This window comes from Clavispora lusitaniae (genome assembly GCF_014636115.1).
Source record: "Clavispora lusitaniae strain FDAARGOS_655 chromosome Unknown tig00000078_pilon, whole genome shotgun sequence".
In the NCBI taxonomy this organism is placed as follows: domain Eukaryota; kingdom Fungi; phylum Ascomycota; class Pichiomycetes; order Serinales; family Metschnikowiaceae; genus Clavispora; species Clavispora lusitaniae.
This window is the reverse complement of record NW_027093977.1, coordinates 312,976-328,633: the sequence shown is the minus strand read 5'-3', so window position 1 is coordinate 328,633 and position 15,658 is coordinate 312,976. Positions and strand designations below refer to the sequence as shown.

At 47.0% G+C, this 15,658-nt stretch overlaps 8 protein-coding genes across 8 annotated transcripts; 2 read left to right on the top strand and 6 right to left on the bottom strand. All coding sequences in view use genetic code 12, as the record gives it.

Annotated features, from left to right (window-relative positions):
- Nucleotides 1-149: 149 nt before the first annotated feature.
- FOB63_002287 (uncharacterized protein) lies at nt 150-842 on the top strand (the record flags this gene model as incomplete). Its single annotated transcript, XM_002616667.1, has 1 exon — nt 150-842. One exon carries the CDS (start codon nt 150-152, stop codon nt 840-842), a length of 693 nt encoding a protein of 230 aa, XP_002616713.1.
- A 466-nt stretch (nt 843-1,308) lies between these two features.
- Nucleotides 1,309-2,304, bottom strand: YVH1 (tyrosine protein phosphatase; the record flags this gene model as incomplete). The annotated part of the gene is made up of 1 exon (XM_002616668.1): nt 1,309-2,304. One exon carries the CDS (start codon nt 2,302-2,304, stop codon nt 1,309-1,311), a length of 996 nt encoding a protein of 331 aa, XP_002616714.1.
- Nucleotides 2,305-2,615: 311 nt separating this feature from the next.
- Nucleotides 2,616-4,253, bottom strand: FOB63_002285 (Hxt5p; the record flags this gene model as incomplete). The annotated part of the gene is made up of 1 exon (XM_002616669.2): nt 2,616-4,253. The coding sequence occupies one exon, from the start codon at nt 4,251-4,253 to the stop codon at nt 2,616-2,618; it is 1,638 nt and encodes a 545-aa protein (XP_002616715.2).
- Nucleotides 4,254-5,104: 851 nt separating this feature from the next.
- Nucleotides 5,105-5,803, bottom strand: FOB63_002284 (uncharacterized protein; the record flags this gene model as incomplete). The annotated part of the gene is made up of 1 exon (XM_002616670.1): nt 5,105-5,803. One exon carries the CDS (start codon nt 5,801-5,803, stop codon nt 5,105-5,107), a length of 699 nt encoding a protein of 232 aa, XP_002616716.1.
- Nucleotides 5,804-6,854: 1,051 nt separating this feature from the next.
- Nucleotides 6,855-7,211, bottom strand: PKR1 (uncharacterized protein; the record flags this gene model as incomplete). Its single annotated transcript, XM_002616671.1, has 1 exon — nt 6,855-7,211. One exon carries the CDS (start codon nt 7,209-7,211, stop codon nt 6,855-6,857), a length of 357 nt encoding a protein of 118 aa, XP_002616717.1.
- Nucleotides 7,212-7,696: 485 nt separating this feature from the next.
- Nucleotides 7,697-9,459, top strand: NOT4 (CCR4-NOT core ubiquitin-protein ligase subunit; the record flags this gene model as incomplete). The annotated part of the gene is made up of 2 exons (XM_002616672.2): nt 7,697-7,740; nt 7,791-9,459. 2 exons carry the CDS (start codon nt 7,697-7,699, stop codon nt 9,457-9,459), a joined length of 1,713 nt encoding a protein of 570 aa, XP_002616718.2.
- A 464-nt stretch (nt 9,460-9,923) lies between these two features.
- Nucleotides 9,924-12,506, bottom strand: FOB63_002281 (uncharacterized protein; the record flags this gene model as incomplete). The annotated part of the gene is made up of 1 exon (XM_002616676.2): nt 9,924-12,506. The coding sequence occupies one exon, from the start codon at nt 12,504-12,506 to the stop codon at nt 9,924-9,926; it is 2,583 nt and encodes an 860-aa protein (XP_002616722.1).
- A 232-nt stretch (nt 12,507-12,738) lies between these two features.
- On the bottom strand, nt 12,739-15,618 carry FOB63_002280 (isoleucine--tRNA ligase; the record flags this gene model as incomplete). The annotated part of the gene is made up of 1 exon (XM_002616677.1): nt 12,739-15,618. One exon carries the CDS (start codon nt 15,616-15,618, stop codon nt 12,739-12,741), a length of 2,880 nt encoding a protein of 959 aa, XP_002616723.1.
- Between the last annotated feature and the right edge of the window lie 40 nt (nt 15,619-15,658).

The window sequence follows — 15,658 nt, the reverse complement described above, 5'->3', positions numbered from 1 at the left end:
TTATAAGCTCACACACTGTTGTACTTATTTGCTCAAGGTCTTACATATCAATTTCTTGGTCATTTCTTCGTTGAAGCAAGGTTGAAACAATTTCATCCAAGCATTTCCTTCATCCTCCTACTATTGACTACAACTTTGCGCAGCCCCTCATGTACTCGGCCTTTACTCTGGACGCATACCAGCTTTGGAGACCGCGTTCGCCCAATGTGCCTAGAATCCACGATGATTCTTCAGGTCACCTTCGGACTAGACCTCCACAATCAGAACCGCATCCTTTTGCGCCACCCCTAGCTGCATATTTAGCCGATGAATGCGGTCCCAACTCCGCGTATACGGATCATAACGCCGCCATGGAACAAGCATACCTATCTGGGGCAAGCGATATACCGCTCCTTGGCCCCACAACACTGCAAAGACTCGATAAACTTCGCAAGATTCGTGCGACAGGATACACTACGATCGTACCGATTGGCATCGGCCGCACGATGGCACAGATGGACCAGGAGGCAGGCGAAGAGGCAGAAAACTTGCTGGCATGTGAACGATCCCATGCGCTGCCTGTGGAGCCGATTGACAATGCTGAATCAGATCTCGAAGAGCTGGGAGACCTATCTGGCTTGGACAGTCTAATGGCGGCTGACTTGGATGCTGATGTTGTTGATGCAGATGAGGCAGATGTATTTTCCAGCGGGGGTCTGACCCCTGACGCGTTCATGGCAGCCGATGTTGAGTATCAGGCAGACCACAGCTTGGATGAGGTGGAGAGAGTTCCTACTTTGCCTACTACGGTCAGTGCGGGACGACGCTGCGATGATTCAGATGTCGACATGACCTTTGACTAGGTTCTTTCAGCATTTGAGTCCGTATAATATCTTGCCTTATATCTGATATGATTTTGGTTAGTCAACTGATCGAGACTTTGGATAATGTGATATCTTTGTGTCCCTCGCGTGACGTTTCATATGAACTACTGACAGATCACTTTGAGGTAAGTGAAAATGTTTTTGGTGCTTGAACAAGTTGTTGTACCAAGTTGCAGCCACAATTATTCTGGCTCTTTTGGATCGTCACATGTTGCGAGTTTTAAAGTTGCACCTATACTTCTGAGCATACTGATCTACTTATTTTGGTCGTCTATATTCTCCATTATCTGTCGCTCATGAACGTGTTAACTGCCTATATTTTTTGACGTGTTCATTGCTGTTGTCAAACCTCTACCGACCTTTCTTCTTCTAATGCTGGTCATAACATGAAGTTCACTCTCTAACACCTGAAGGAGTGGATCTCTTTTATATTTCTAGAATGCAATCACTTCATAGCATCTACCTTCGCCAGTTGTAAATGCAAAGCAGGGATCATCCACTTTCCACACGAGCAACGCGAACCTTTCCAGCTGTACCCACCTACCTTCGCCTCGCACTTAGGACAAGCAAACTTCCCTTCGAGCTCTTGCTTTCCCAATTCGGCGGCCATCCACTCAACTGGTTCGCCCACAAAATAATGCGAACAACTCTTAGCGGCGTCCTCCAGTGACACGATCCGCCGGGAGTTGGGGACACGCTTTATGAATTTCGCCTGGCGAGAGTCCTCTTCTGGGATGTCATGCTCTTCTATTTCCGTCAGTGTCGCAAGCGTCTGCCGACATTTCTTACAACGAAGGCGAAACTCCGCCGGCCCCTGTGTTTTCTTCGACTTGAAAAGTCCAAGTTGTTGCAACTGACGACCTGATGGGTCCAACTTCAAGCTATTACTGACAAGAAACTCACGGTACTCATGAGCAGACTCGTCTACTGTGCATCCCATCTTTTTGTATAGCTCAAGCTGGCTAGTAAAGCCTGGGTTCGGTTGGGCGTCGGCTATTTTCCTTGTCACAGCATGCAACGCCTGGGCGTATGAGAGATTGTACTTTTTCATCAAAAATGCAATCACGATGGCCACAGACCTCGACTTTCCTTGTGCGCAATGCACCAAAACCGAACCATGATGCTTTTTATCTGCGGGGTCTGTGCCAGGTGGGAAAAGTGCACTCTCAATGAAATCCGTGGCACGTGGAAACTGTTCTATTATATTTGATGTTTCTTCGTCTGTTACCTCAATCTGAAGATGCTTGTATTGCGAAGAGCAGTACAGAGGCAAAGGCCCAGGAACAACGGAAATTATGTGTGTGATGCCATATTCCGTCTTAAAGTCTGTACCTGCGTTCACAGGCTCGATGGACAGAATATATATTCCTCCTAGAATGCGCTGAGCCATCAGAGTATAAGATGATCCGAGATGAGGAATGGGATGTAGATGTGATGACATGCATATTGCGCGCTTCTACACCTGGAATGCAGGTGCGGCAGTCAAAACCTATGGTCAGTCTTCAAATCTAACTAGTATTACGAAACATAATTTCATTTCAAGCTATGAGTTTTCTAAAAAGAGGATTTAACACAATTCGTAACAGTAGAATTGAAGTGATTCCCTTTTATCATGTGTTTAATACTGCGTCTTTCATCCAGTTCCTTATTCGCTTTGCCCTTGACTTCTCAGCATATTTTAAATTCGCAATGCACTACATTGTGTATAATTCGGTTTTAAATTCGTAATCGTAACTTTGAGCTATGTACCCATTAGTAGAACTTACCTTTCTTGATGTTGGCAAGGTTCTCGCGTGCAATAGAGAAGGATGAACGACTGAAAATGTCATCAATCTCTTCCAATGTCTTGTCCTTCGTTTCTGGCATGAACAACATTTGGTAAATCAAACCAATAAAAGCAATACCTCCGTAGAAGCCCAAAGTCAAGCCGGTGTATGTGAATGCCTGCTTCATTTTGGCAAAGTTGTAAGTAACAGTGAATGACCATAAGTAGAGGAACGACGAACAGATAGTCATACCCAAAGATCTTGTCTTCAAATCAAAAGACTCAGATGGTACAACCCAAGTCAATGTGGAATAAGATCCGAAGAACAAAAAGTAAAGAATAAGACCAGACAAATAGACACCTTCTGCTGCTGCTTTGTGGGTGTGAGGGTTGAAACGATATCCAACACCAACAAGAACCAAACCAACGAAGAATCCAATGATGTTGTAACCCCACAATCTTCTACCATATCTATCCATCCACAAAATGGCGGGAATAGTACCGATAAGCAATGAGCCACCACCAACAAGCGACATGAAAACAGAGTTCTTCTCATTGAATCCAATAGCACCCATCAATGTAGACATATAATACATGACAGCGTTGACACCAGTCAACTGACCCAAAGTAACCATAATCACTGCGTAGTTAAGAGCTCTTCTGTTTCTCGCAATGGTGAACAAATCGACCCAGCTGCTGAATTTGGATTCATGCGCACGTCTGTCATGCTCTTCGTATGCAGCTTGTCTCATTTCCAAGAACTCAAGTTTGGCTTTGTCGTCCAGGATATCTCTCAATCTCTTCCAAACTTTGTAAGCCATGCCATATTTACCCTTATGAACCAACCAACGAGGGGATTCTGGCAAGAAGAACAAACCAATGAACAAAGCTGTTGAGAAAACCAAAGAAGAACCAACCATAAATCTCCAACCACCCTTGACACTGTAAAACATAGCAGCGACAGCATAACCGAGAACTTCACCCAAGGCAATGTTGAATTGATACATTGAAACGATACTTCCTCTGACATTAGCTGGAACAGACTCGGAAATGTAAATACCAACGCATCCACCTTCAATGCCAACTCCAACACCAAGTATAAATCTACCCGCATACATCATATGGTGTGAGTGCGAACCAGCACATAAACCAGCACCAATAGTATACCAGATACAAGAAATAATCAAGGCTGCCTTTCTTCCAAAGATTTCGTTCAATGGGGTCATGATCATGGATCCAGCCATGGCACCAAGAGGCATAAGAGAAGAAATCAATGATTGTTCATGCGTGGTTAACTTCAAATCTTTTTTCATTCCAATGGAAGCTCCGGAGATAATAGATTGGTCCAAACCAGACAACAATCCTGCTGCTGCTGCGAAGAATCCTAAAAGGTAAACCATGTGTTGCTTATTTTTAAAGTTGAGAACAACCTCTAGGGACAAAAGTCGGTCAACAAAAGAAGGGTTTGCATCTACTTCTTTTGCATCTCTTTCCAATTCTTCGAATTCTTTCTCGAGGTCGAAGTTCATGCCCAATTCGGACATTTCGATTTTTGCTGTAGTGTCATATCTAATGTTTTGCGACTCATCAGTCGACGCTTTGCCGATCTCTTCCAAAATGCTCATTGTTGATGAAAAAAAAAAACTTTAGCTTAAAGTTTTTCCGGCCCTTTTATATAATATTGGTCGCTGTAAATCGGAGCAAGTATTTTGGGTTATTGCTGCAAGCCCCCAATGAATTCATGTTTTCTCCGGAAATTCTGTGTGGGGTACACATGCGTCATGCAGTGTGTACATAATATCGACCAATCAGCACTTTTGACGGTCAAGCGCCGTATGTCACTCAGAATGTGTGCGGGATTATCTGTCCACTTTCTCCACTTTTTCCGAAATTTCTTCCGCCAACACGTCACACCGGAGAAATAGCGCTGGTATTTCTTCTCTCTTATGTCAACTCGTTTAGATATTAATGTTTTATAGAGTATAAAATCGTTGCCGTTGTCATTACAATCCTTTGAGAGAGCCAAAAATCATCTATCCCGGTAATAACAGCCTATTAACCGGATAACCATGCAGGTTGTTGACGCCAAATTTTTCCGTAATGTCACATCCTGCATGGGCTCGGCGCAAAAAATACAGCTCTCAAAAATACGACACTTCCCCAAATTTCCCCACATACGCCCACATTATGTATGTACCTGCGGCAGGAATAAACCAACGATTACGTGTTGTGCCCCTTAATGTCATATTCGTCAATTCGCTCTCATTGTTAGAGTTGGTGGCGTACAGAAGTGACATATGCCTTGGTGTCGTACCGGCTTTTGCTTTCGCGATACTCCAATACTGTAACCGGAAAAACACTAACCCAATCCCATCTGTTCGGACAAACTTAGCCCGTCGTGCACATACGCGCTTTTCAATTTTCCCGCCTCGAACGCCTTTCCGACCAGGACATGTAACCAGCATGACTAAACTTACTAATCGCTTCGACCAAATTTTGCGTCAAACTCTGTCGCTAGATGCTCTTTGAGCTGCACAAACTTCAGGCCAAACAGTGCCCCGCAATATGTGCATGTTAGCGAGCTGTTCCGGATCAATTTTTCTAGATCTCCTTTTCGCCGATTGAAATGGTGGCTTTCGTGATCTTTACGGGCCAAAATCTCAAAACTGCTTTCGGATGAGTCGCTTGTTTGCTCGCCATCATAGTCGTCGGCGACATTCAATGCTAGTTTTTCAAAATCTACGAAAAACGCCGTCGTGAACGAGTTGTAATGTTTTTTGTTTTTCATCCTGGCCAGGTAAAAGTCCTGTGTGATTACATGCACATGCAAGTTGGACATGGATGGGATAGCATGTACACCGGCTCGAATAAACGTATTTCTAAAAATTGCCCTTTCCTTGGGGTCGTCGTTGATGTAACCCTCGCCTGAAAGTGATTCCACAATCATATCTTTTGCTTTTTCCACATACCCCTCAATCATTTGATATGTCTGTGGGTTCCTAAGTGCATCTAGTGGATGGAGATGCGTCAAGTTTTTCTGACGGGGAAGAATCAAGTAGTGGCGTAAAGATTTCGGAAATGCGTCCGTGATTATCACAACGTCATTATCATGGAATAGAACCAACGGATCTGAAGGATTGTCAATGTATTTCTGAAGCGCATGTCTGAAGCTCATGATACATGATAATGGTAGCAAGACATGAAGAATATGTGCAATGCGCGATTTTACCTGCAGTGGTGCTACTATGGCGGACTACCTGATCGAGGTGTCGAAGATATCGCTTCCCCATTTTGTGCCTGCTTATATCCGCTGAATACATCGGGGGTTTTCCTGTTCTTGTATCTTTATCTCCAATATTTATGTAGCAATACCAATGCTGTAATTAAAATGACGGTTATCAGGATATGTTACATTCTATGTTAATCCGAGGGCCATCATCAAAAATTGTGAAATATAGATATTAGTACATCCAAACTGTGCAAGTTCAAGGATCCTTGAAAATTGTTCGGTGTAACTAAAATCCATTGGAAGAAAAAGGATTTGATGTCCTAGTTGCTTTTCACGTTTATTATTCATGCGTTATTTCTGAATAATCATGCTATTCCACAGAAAATATTTGAAGCTACTACTTCCATGCGTGGAATTACAATGCATTACTTCACGTCAGTTTTCATCGCTTTCGACCATAACCTCTTCCATTTACGAATTTCCCATATATCTGCGCATTCTTCCTACTGTCCTGAAAAAGCTTATTTGTTAGCCCAGATTATTTTTTAGAACTGTTTATGCACATGGAAACTTTCTCAAATTGTCACCCATGTTGAAGATTGTGGTCGAGATTCCTTGTCGAAAGCGCTAAACTTCAAGGACGAATCTGGTCAGTTGTGTCATTAAGCAATCATTGATTGAGAAGGCCATCACATTACTGATATGTATCTGCCCAAACAATTAAGCTCGTTCTTGTTACTCGTGCTTATTCATTTTTTTTATTCCGCTTGCCCAACCAATTAGTTATTCCAGCGGCCTGACGGTATGGTGTGCTTTTCCCTGAGAAATATGCATTTTTTTCATATCGGTCTTACGGGACAGCGATATCCATGAATCTCTACTAACATACTATGTCTTGGTATTCCACCTCATATATCTGAGAAACCATTCTTGGACTGATGTTCAAACTACATGAAATTGTTTTATTGTCTTGTCCTGGTATATCTATTAGTCGGCTCTATACTTTCCTCTTCTTGGCTTGAGTAGATTTCTGTGTTGCCGACGTGGACGCAACTTTGTTGTCTTTTTCACCACTTTCCGTCTTTTCGCCGTCGGCAACCTTTTCTGTTTCAGCTGCCAACTCAGTATTGTCCTTGAGCTTAGCCTGCTTTAACTCATTGACAAACCAGATGACAGCTCCATGTAACAATAAGGCGATGACAAGAAGATTGATAAAGTGAATCGAGCGAGTGAGGTAGATCAAGGAAATGAGTGACAAATGGAGAAGCACAAAGGAAACATGGGTGGCCTTCAAAAGTGCAGGCGTGGTGCCCGGAGTGAAAATCGATTCCCAGAGTTCAACAAGAAAAGCCATAATGATGGGAAAAGGTATGAATTTTGCAGAGGTTCTACACCCTTACACCATCAGCTCCTCGAACACGGAACTATACACTGCATTAAGTATTTGAACAAGAACAAAACGACACGATATTCAAATCCAAAAATCTCGGCTCTACGAGAAGGTAAAACTGGAATATCAAAACCAATATAAGTCTCCCGTCGTGAATAAATTATTCCGATTGTGGCTAAGAACATCAGTACCTCAGATCAGTAGCACTCATAATGAGTCTTAAACTATAGTTCCGAATTTTCTTAGTAATTCACTTATCCTGTTGGCAATATTGCTTTTTTATCACCTTTCTGTGGGCGACCGAAACCATTCTTTGTTCAAGCAAACTTCATAACGTATGTGATTATGGCAAACTCAACCTGCACACGAAGCATTCATGTGATGTCACGTGTATATTTCTTCTCGCGATTTCAAGTCCACCAAAGGCTATTCTTAAAGCATCCGTCACCATGGTTCCTCTTGAAGATCTGTTTATCTCCGATGAGGAGGTCGAGTATTGGTATGTTAAAGCATTTCTGTTTCCCTTGTTCCTACTAACCCCAGCCCATTATGTGTCGAGGAAATGGATATTTCCGACAAAAACTTCAAGCCGTGCCCCTGTGGTTATCAAATCTGCCAGTTTTGCTACAACAACATCAGGCAGAATCCTGAGTTGAATGGGCGCTGCCCTGGCTGTCGTCGTCTTTATGATGATGAGTCGGTCGAGTACAAGACGCTCTCCCCTGATGAGTACAAGATGCAGCAGATGCGCAAGGAAAAGCGAGAGCGCGAGAAGAAACAGCGTGAAAAGGAGCGGAAGGAGCTGGAAATTGCGTCGAAGAAACATTTGGCAGGCCTTCGTGTGGTTCAAAAAAACTTGGTGTACGTAACGGGTTTGAATCCGCCTTGTGCGCCTGAGGATTTGCATTCAGTTTTGCGCCTGGACAAGTACTTTGGCCAGTATGGAAAGATACTGAAAATGGTTGTGAACCGCAAGGCGCCGCTGCCAGCGGCTAATAACAGCATTGTTGTCTACGTGACATTTGCACGCAAAGAAGATGCATTGCGCTGCATCAACGAATTGGATGGGCTGCTTTGTGACGGGCGTGTTTTGCGGGCTGCCCACGGCACAACAAAGTACTGTCTGCTGTACTTGCGTGGCCACCCTTGCCCAAATCCTAATTGCATGTTTTTACACGAGCCGGGCGAAGAAGCAGACTCGTATACCCGCAAGGACTTGTCTACACACCAAGGTATCAAAATGGGCATGCGTACATCGGGAGGTGGCCACTATCCATTCGGTGATGATGAATCAGAGGAGGGTAGTCCTGCGCATGCACCAGTGCTTCCAGCAACAGCACATTGGGCCAAGAGCCAGGCGCCTGCAAGTGCAAGTGCATCACCACTGGCACCTACGGTGGCTGTAGCTAACCCAGCGGCGTTCCCGGCCTTGAGTGAGATATTCAAGGAGCAGAGACTGCAAAAGAAGGATGCTAAAAAGAGTAAAGGGCGTGCTCGCGACGGTGTTGTATTGCCTGACGATATCGATGTCGACGACCATCTGGCGGCGGTCACAGCAGCTGATACACGTGAGCGCATGCTTGCTCTTGCAGATGCTCGTCAATCCTTACAAGTGTACTTTGATGATTTGGGCGATGGTGCATTACCGTTGTTCCACTACGATGCAACTGTGGATACTTCGGCGCGTGCGGTGTTGGACGATGAGCGCGTGCTTGCACGTCTGCTTATAGAGCGGTTTCTTTTGCGGCCTATCAAAAAGTATCACTTGGCATATGCTAATCATCCAGTAAGTCAACAGCAGCAAATGTTAAGTCAGCAGGCACAAATGCAAACCCAAGCGCAGTCCCATGCACAGGCGCAAGCCCAAGCTCAGGCGCAGGTTCAGGTGCAAGCTCAGGCTCAGACACACATTCCGCAACCTCAGTTACAGGCCCAGATGGCCCAAATGGCCCAAATGTCTCAGATCCCACAGTCGCAACAGCCACCACTGGAAGATGCACAGCAGCTCTTCTTAATGCAACTCCAGCAAAACCAGGGAAAAGCTCACCCACATCTTTCTGCTCAGCTAAATGCATTGCGCATGAGTGACCGTGCACGCACCGCTACTCCACCACCTCCCGGTTTGTTTAGCAGACCAGAAGTGCAGTCGCAACCAGAACCTCTGTCTTCTAGCTCGCAGTTGTTGACACAGTTGATGAGTGGCAAAAAGTAGATACTTCTTCCCGAATATGGGAGTTAAGGCTTAATTTAAAGAGTTTGGGATTTTGTTCGCTCTCCTTGTAGTACATCGAGAGTGTCGTAGTTGTCAAGAAAACGATTATCATCGCTATTCAAAGTATTGAACCCATGTGAATGTATTCACACTCGTTCCCACGGTATTCACGAGAAAGTTGGCTGCAAAGATTTCTTTGCCAAGGTTGTTCCGTATTAATAGATTCGCTCACTAGTGTATTGCGTACTTTCCCAAACGGCCTTGGGTTTAGCCCTTCTGTGTATCTCCTTAAAGGCATAGATGACATGTCACGTTCTAGCATAATGTACTTTAAACGACTAGGTAGACGAAATACCTCTACGTTGCTCAATTTCTTTGTGATCTTTACTGATGCATTCTCTCGAACTTCCGAGAATGTGTTATGCTATATTATTGCCTTCCTTTCGGACGGTTTCGTTCCTTATCTACGTCTTTTTGAAGTTGTTATTGATGAGCAGACACAGTGCTGCATCGAACACGTCAGCCTCCATCATCCGCACAAGGCGTGTTTCAATGAGCTCCACCAGCACACGTATCATGTCTTCGCGGAGAAGCATCCACATGATGATTTTGAACAAATTAGTGCGGCAAACCTGATGAGTAACGTTTGTTGTATCCGCTGGGAATTTGCTGATGAGTTCCACGGTAGCAACGATGGTTTTACACTTTGAATAAGTCCAAAACTCGGTCAAATCGGCTTTGGCTAATTTCTGACGGTAATACCAATCGGGATGCATCAGCGAGTGAATTTGCTTGCGCAACTCGTCGAAATGGCCAGCGCGTTTTTCTGCACGCGCTACAGTTGTAGGTTGCAGAGAACCCTGAACTTGCAAAGTGTTATTACTTTGCAGAGAGGCTGACATATTGTGCTGAGCAGAACTTTGATGAAAAGCATTTGCAGCCTGCGGAGGCGTTCTTGTAACTGTCGACAAATCAACCAAGGCACCCGGCTGGACATTCGGATTTGCAACTTGTTGTTGCAGCAAATCTACTACGTTTTGTTGAATGCCAACCGAATGAGGTTGCGCTGGATGCTGCGCTGGATGTTGCGCTGGATGTTGCGCTGGATGTTGCGCTGGAGGTTGCTGGTTGAACGGGGCAACACGCTGTGTAAGTCGCTGCTGAACAGCAGCCACAACATCCTTTCTCCGCAGCGTCTCTGCCAACGAATCTAAATCCACATCACGACCACTTTTGAGTCGCATATAATGGCGGATCACAAGCAAGCGATTGGATAAATTGGGCGGAACCTGCAGCTGTGCCTCAACAAGCAATGCCACCATATCAGGCGTCCACAAAGATTCCACAACCGGATCGGGCGTGAACTCGAGCGGCTGCAGGCCCACTTCGCGCACAAGTCCACGAAAGCGTTCCGCCAAATCATTATAGTTCGACGGAGGCTCGCCGCGCGCGCCGTACACTCGACGGTGAAGCAAATAAAGCCCCCAGCGGCCGCGCACTTCCCAGTCCTCAAGCCTATAGCCTGTTTTGCGCATGAACTGCGTGCGAAAGTCTGCCCAAGGTACTGTGACATACTTATGTCTGTTCTCGTAGAACTGAGAAGCGACCAGGTGAAAGGTCTGGATGTAATACTTGAAGTGTTCTGCAGTAGCAGGAATCATGCCATAGTGCAGGCGGAGTGTGTTTGCAGCCTCGGGGCTGATCATGACGCCAAAAGTATTGCGAAGTGCGTTCTGAATGGCCATCGTAGCAGTGCGCGGGTTGGCAACGGCGGCTGCAAAAATGCACTGTGCATGCTCGCGTGTCCAAGTAGAGAAATGATCGAACGACGTATCACCCATTGCACGCTTGGCCATATATGGCGGAATGGGCGACGGTCTTTTGGGTTGCCTTTCAGTCTCTTTTGCAGCCTGGCCTGTGGGGCTTTGAGCACGAAATTGCGGAGCTGATCCATACTGAGGCATATACACTTGCTGGGTATACAAGTGTGGTGGTTGATATACTGTTTCCACTCCGGGGTGTGTATGGGGAGAGGGTTGCGCTTGTGATTGCATTTGTATTCGCGAGGACCCTGATGTCCCATTGATTGCGTTAGCTGGAACAGTCGCCATTGTATGCACTGGTGCAGCTTGAACATTTCCGTTTGCTTGTGCTTGCACATGTAACGTTGGATGGTTTTGAGCTTGTGTGTGAGCTTGGATCTGAGCTTGTGTCTGAGCTTGTGTCTGAGCTTGTGTCTGAGCTTGTGTCTGAGCTTGTGTCTGAGCTTGTGTCTGAGCTTGTGTGTAAGCTTGTGTGTGAGCTTGTGCGTGGTTCAGCGAATCTATTTGCGCCTCTGCTGGTTTTCCTGCCTGGAATGCTTGCGTTTGGGTATATGCAATTGTTTCCTCTTGACGCGTCGATTGGGCTCTATTCGTGACGTCCGCTTTAGCTTGCACATTTTCGCTAGCTTGATCCACGGCGTCTCCTTCTCCCAGAGGGGTCAATTGCGCCACTTTCTGGTTTTGTCGCTGCGCGTATTCTTCCCTCGATGTGTTTTTCTGTTTATGCGTTGTATGCGATATGTCACTAGCCAATTCTGTCAGTTCTACTCGAGACTCAGAATCGACCAGGGGTTTCCTAGTATCGTAAGATGCGACTTGTGCTACCACCGTAGCCATGTCAGACATACGACCCAGCAGTGACACCATCAGATACGCCACTTTGCCGCCCTCTCGAGCATTCTCCCGAAACTGACGTCGAAGTATTTGCAAGCCAGGAATCTCCAGGTAGAGCTCCGTAAGTGGGAGCTTCGTCTCTATTCGTGCGCTGAGAGAGACAAAGTCATCTAAGAGATTGCGGTAATCCAGGTCCCAGCGCAGCTTCGAGAGGTCGTAGTAGGACTTGATGGCAAGATATGAGAAACTCAAAAGGTCAAACTCATGGAGATTTTCCAAGGCCAGGCGTAGCCGCGGGTCTGCAGAGGCCGCAAGCGAATTGTATCTCGCAAGAAGTTCGCTGCGGGCATCAAGAAAGTTGCGGATTTTTTTCTGTATCACAGCGCTCATGGCTGGTGTGTTGTGCGGTGGGAATTTTCTTGATTTTTTTGCTGGAACGATCACCGCGCGGCATGCAGTTCACTGCGTTTTTTCTGTATTTGAGTGCGCGGCAACCATGCAGACGCGGGTCAATTGGAAATATTACGCTAAAGAGGATCGAAAAAAAATAACCACATAAACAGAATAGAGCAAGTCCCACATCAAAAGTCTAGCCACATGGTGGCTTATATTTACAAGCTATTTACATCTCCTGAACCACCACTTCGCACTTGGCGCAGAGAGAATCTGGTGGTGCAATGTGTTTCCAGCACCGTGGGCACTTGCACAGTCCGCTCTGCGAAATGGCCGCGCGCACCTTCCCAGATGTGCTGTTTGCTTCAAAGACAACTTCGGCGTCGTTGGGCACCTCGCCCAAAGTCACGCGCGATACACCAAAGTAGTCCGCCAAGTAGGAAGCATGGCGTGCCAAAAGAGCGTGTGCATCACCCGAAGCAGACAAGAACACCTCGGCCTCCAACTTGTTTTTGAAGAGGTCGCGCGCACGGAGAGCCTCGAGTTGTTTGTTAAGTGCGTCGCGCACAGCCCAAATGGTGTCAAACTCGCCCTCCACTTCAGCATCTTCCCAACTCTCGGGCACAGCGAAAAATTCCCACGCTACTTTGAACGGCGAGTCTGCTGGTGTACGGCCATACACATCCCACACTTCTTGAGCAAGCAATGGTTGGATTGGGGCCCACATTCCCACATATGCCCGCAAGAGGCTATCCAACGCCGCTTGGATTGCCTGACGCTGTTCCAGTTGCGCACCTGCGGTGTAGAGGCAATCCTTGCAAACGTCAAAATAGATGGCGCTCAAGTCGCTACTCATGTGCGCATTGAGCTCACGCACCACACGCGCGAAATTGTGCAGCGCATACGCCTCGCCCACGCTGCGCTGCAAACGTGCAAGGCGCAGAAGCATCCACCGATCTAGAGGAGAGAACTTGTGCTCCAGCGACATGTCCTTCTCGTTATAATTGGCGAGATTGCCCAACATGTACTTGAATGTCACACGTAACTTGCGGATATTCTCGCCCACACGAGCCAAAACCTCGGGCGTCACGTTCACATCCTGAGTGTAATTGCACAGCGCCGCCCAGAGACGAAGACCATCTGGACCAAGTGGTGCCACATGCGGCCGCCCGCCGCCATCAACCACCTGTTGTGGCAGCACCACATTACCTGCAGACTTGGACATTTTAGCATTTTTGCTGTCCAAAGTGAAGCCATGTGTGATAATCTTCCGAAAGGGTGCCACGGCTTTGAATTCGCTGCCGGTCCCCGATGCAATGATCTTATTGAGCAATGACGATTGGAACCATCCACGATGCTGGTCACTGCCTTCCAAATATATATCGGCGAGCGGTTGTTCTGCTGCCATGAGTGCATCGACGTCCGCACCCAATGTTGTCCACAGTGTACCCGAATCGAACCATACATCCATGGTATCGCGGCCCTTGTAGTAATGTTCTGGATGGAACTGCGCTGGAACCCAGCGCGACACATCATCTTCGGGCACAAACCACTCGTCTGTGCCGAGCTGCGCGAGGTTGTCGACGATAGCACGCACGGCGACCAAGTCCGTGAGCGGCTCATGAGTCTCCTTGTGGTAGACGATGGGCAAAGGCACGCCCCATGCGCGCTGCCGCAGAATGCACCACTCGCTACGGTTGCGCACAAACAGCGCAAGACGAGTGCGACCTGCGTCAGGCACAAACTCCACCGCGTCCAACAGGCGAGCCGCCGTATCCTTGATACGCTCCACATTCACAAACCATTGCGGGGTGGCACGCTGAATCACAGGAGTCTTGCTTCGCCAATCGTACGGGTAAGAGTGGATGTGTGCCGCGTCCGCATGAAACAACATTCCCTGCTCCCGTATGTGTTCTACGCACCGCGCGATGCTGCCGCGCCCGTTGGCGTACACGCCTGCAAAAGCTGCCCACCCTTTAGGAAGCGCGCCTGGAATGAATTTTCCTTGCGCGTCCACCACAGACTCAACTTCAAGTCCGTGTTTCTTCCCCACTAGGTAATCTTCCATACCGTGCGCTGGAGCCGTATGGACGAGACCCGTTCCTGCACTTTCAGAAACATGGTCACCATGCAAAACAGGAAATTTTAGTGCCTCATCAAAACTTGGATTCGTGTAGTGTAAACCTTCTAGCTCTCCACCCATAATCCGAATTGAAGTGGGACGAAGCGCCTCATCGAGTTTAAGCACGTTTGGTGCCAATTTCGATGCAACAACGAGCCGCTCGGTTGGTGACTCTAGAACAGTGTATTCCAAATCCCGATGCACGCAGATTGCTTTATTCGCAGGAATGGTCCAAGGCGTAGACGTCCAGGCCAATAGGCTAGCAGGACCTCCCAATAGCTGTTCTGCTTCTTGCAAAGGAAACTTCACGTAAATTGCAGTGGACTTGTGCTTCAGGTTATACTCTAACTCAGCCTCTGCCAATGCAGTCTGGGTCTCGCAGCCCCACCACACTGGCTTCAACTGGCGTGAAAGAAGACCATTTTCGAGCAATTTCAAGAACACGCGGAGTTGCGCTGCTTCATATCCATGTGCCATTGTTTCGTACGGATGATCGAAGTCAGTCATGATACCAAACTGGTGAAACTGGGATTTTTGTCTTTCGATCATGCTTGCCGCAAGCTCGCGGCACCGCCTTCTAGTTTCAGCCGGTCCAAGCTGGCCCGCATCCTTCACAGCCTTCATTTCAATGGGTAAGCCGTGGCAGTCCCACCCAGGAGTGTAATTCACCTTCAGATTACGGAAAAGTAGCTCGTGTCTGTTGATTACGTCTTTGAGGATCTTGTTGAGGGCATGGCCCAAATGCAAATCTCCATTGGCATATGGAGGACCATCATGTAACGTGAACTCTTTGGCATAAGCTTCTCTATCCTTTTGCCAAAAGTAGAGCAGCTGTCCAGTTTTTTCAAGCAACTTTTCTCGCTGGGACCCGACAGGAATCTTGGGCAGAAACGGAGTTTTCGGAAGCAAAAGCGTTTTTGCGTACAGAGGTTTGGCACTTGCTCGCCATTTGGAATACGAGAGATGCCTCACGTGCTGCCGAAGCATTTTGGCGTTGGATTAAGAAGAGGTTTTGACTTACTAGGCG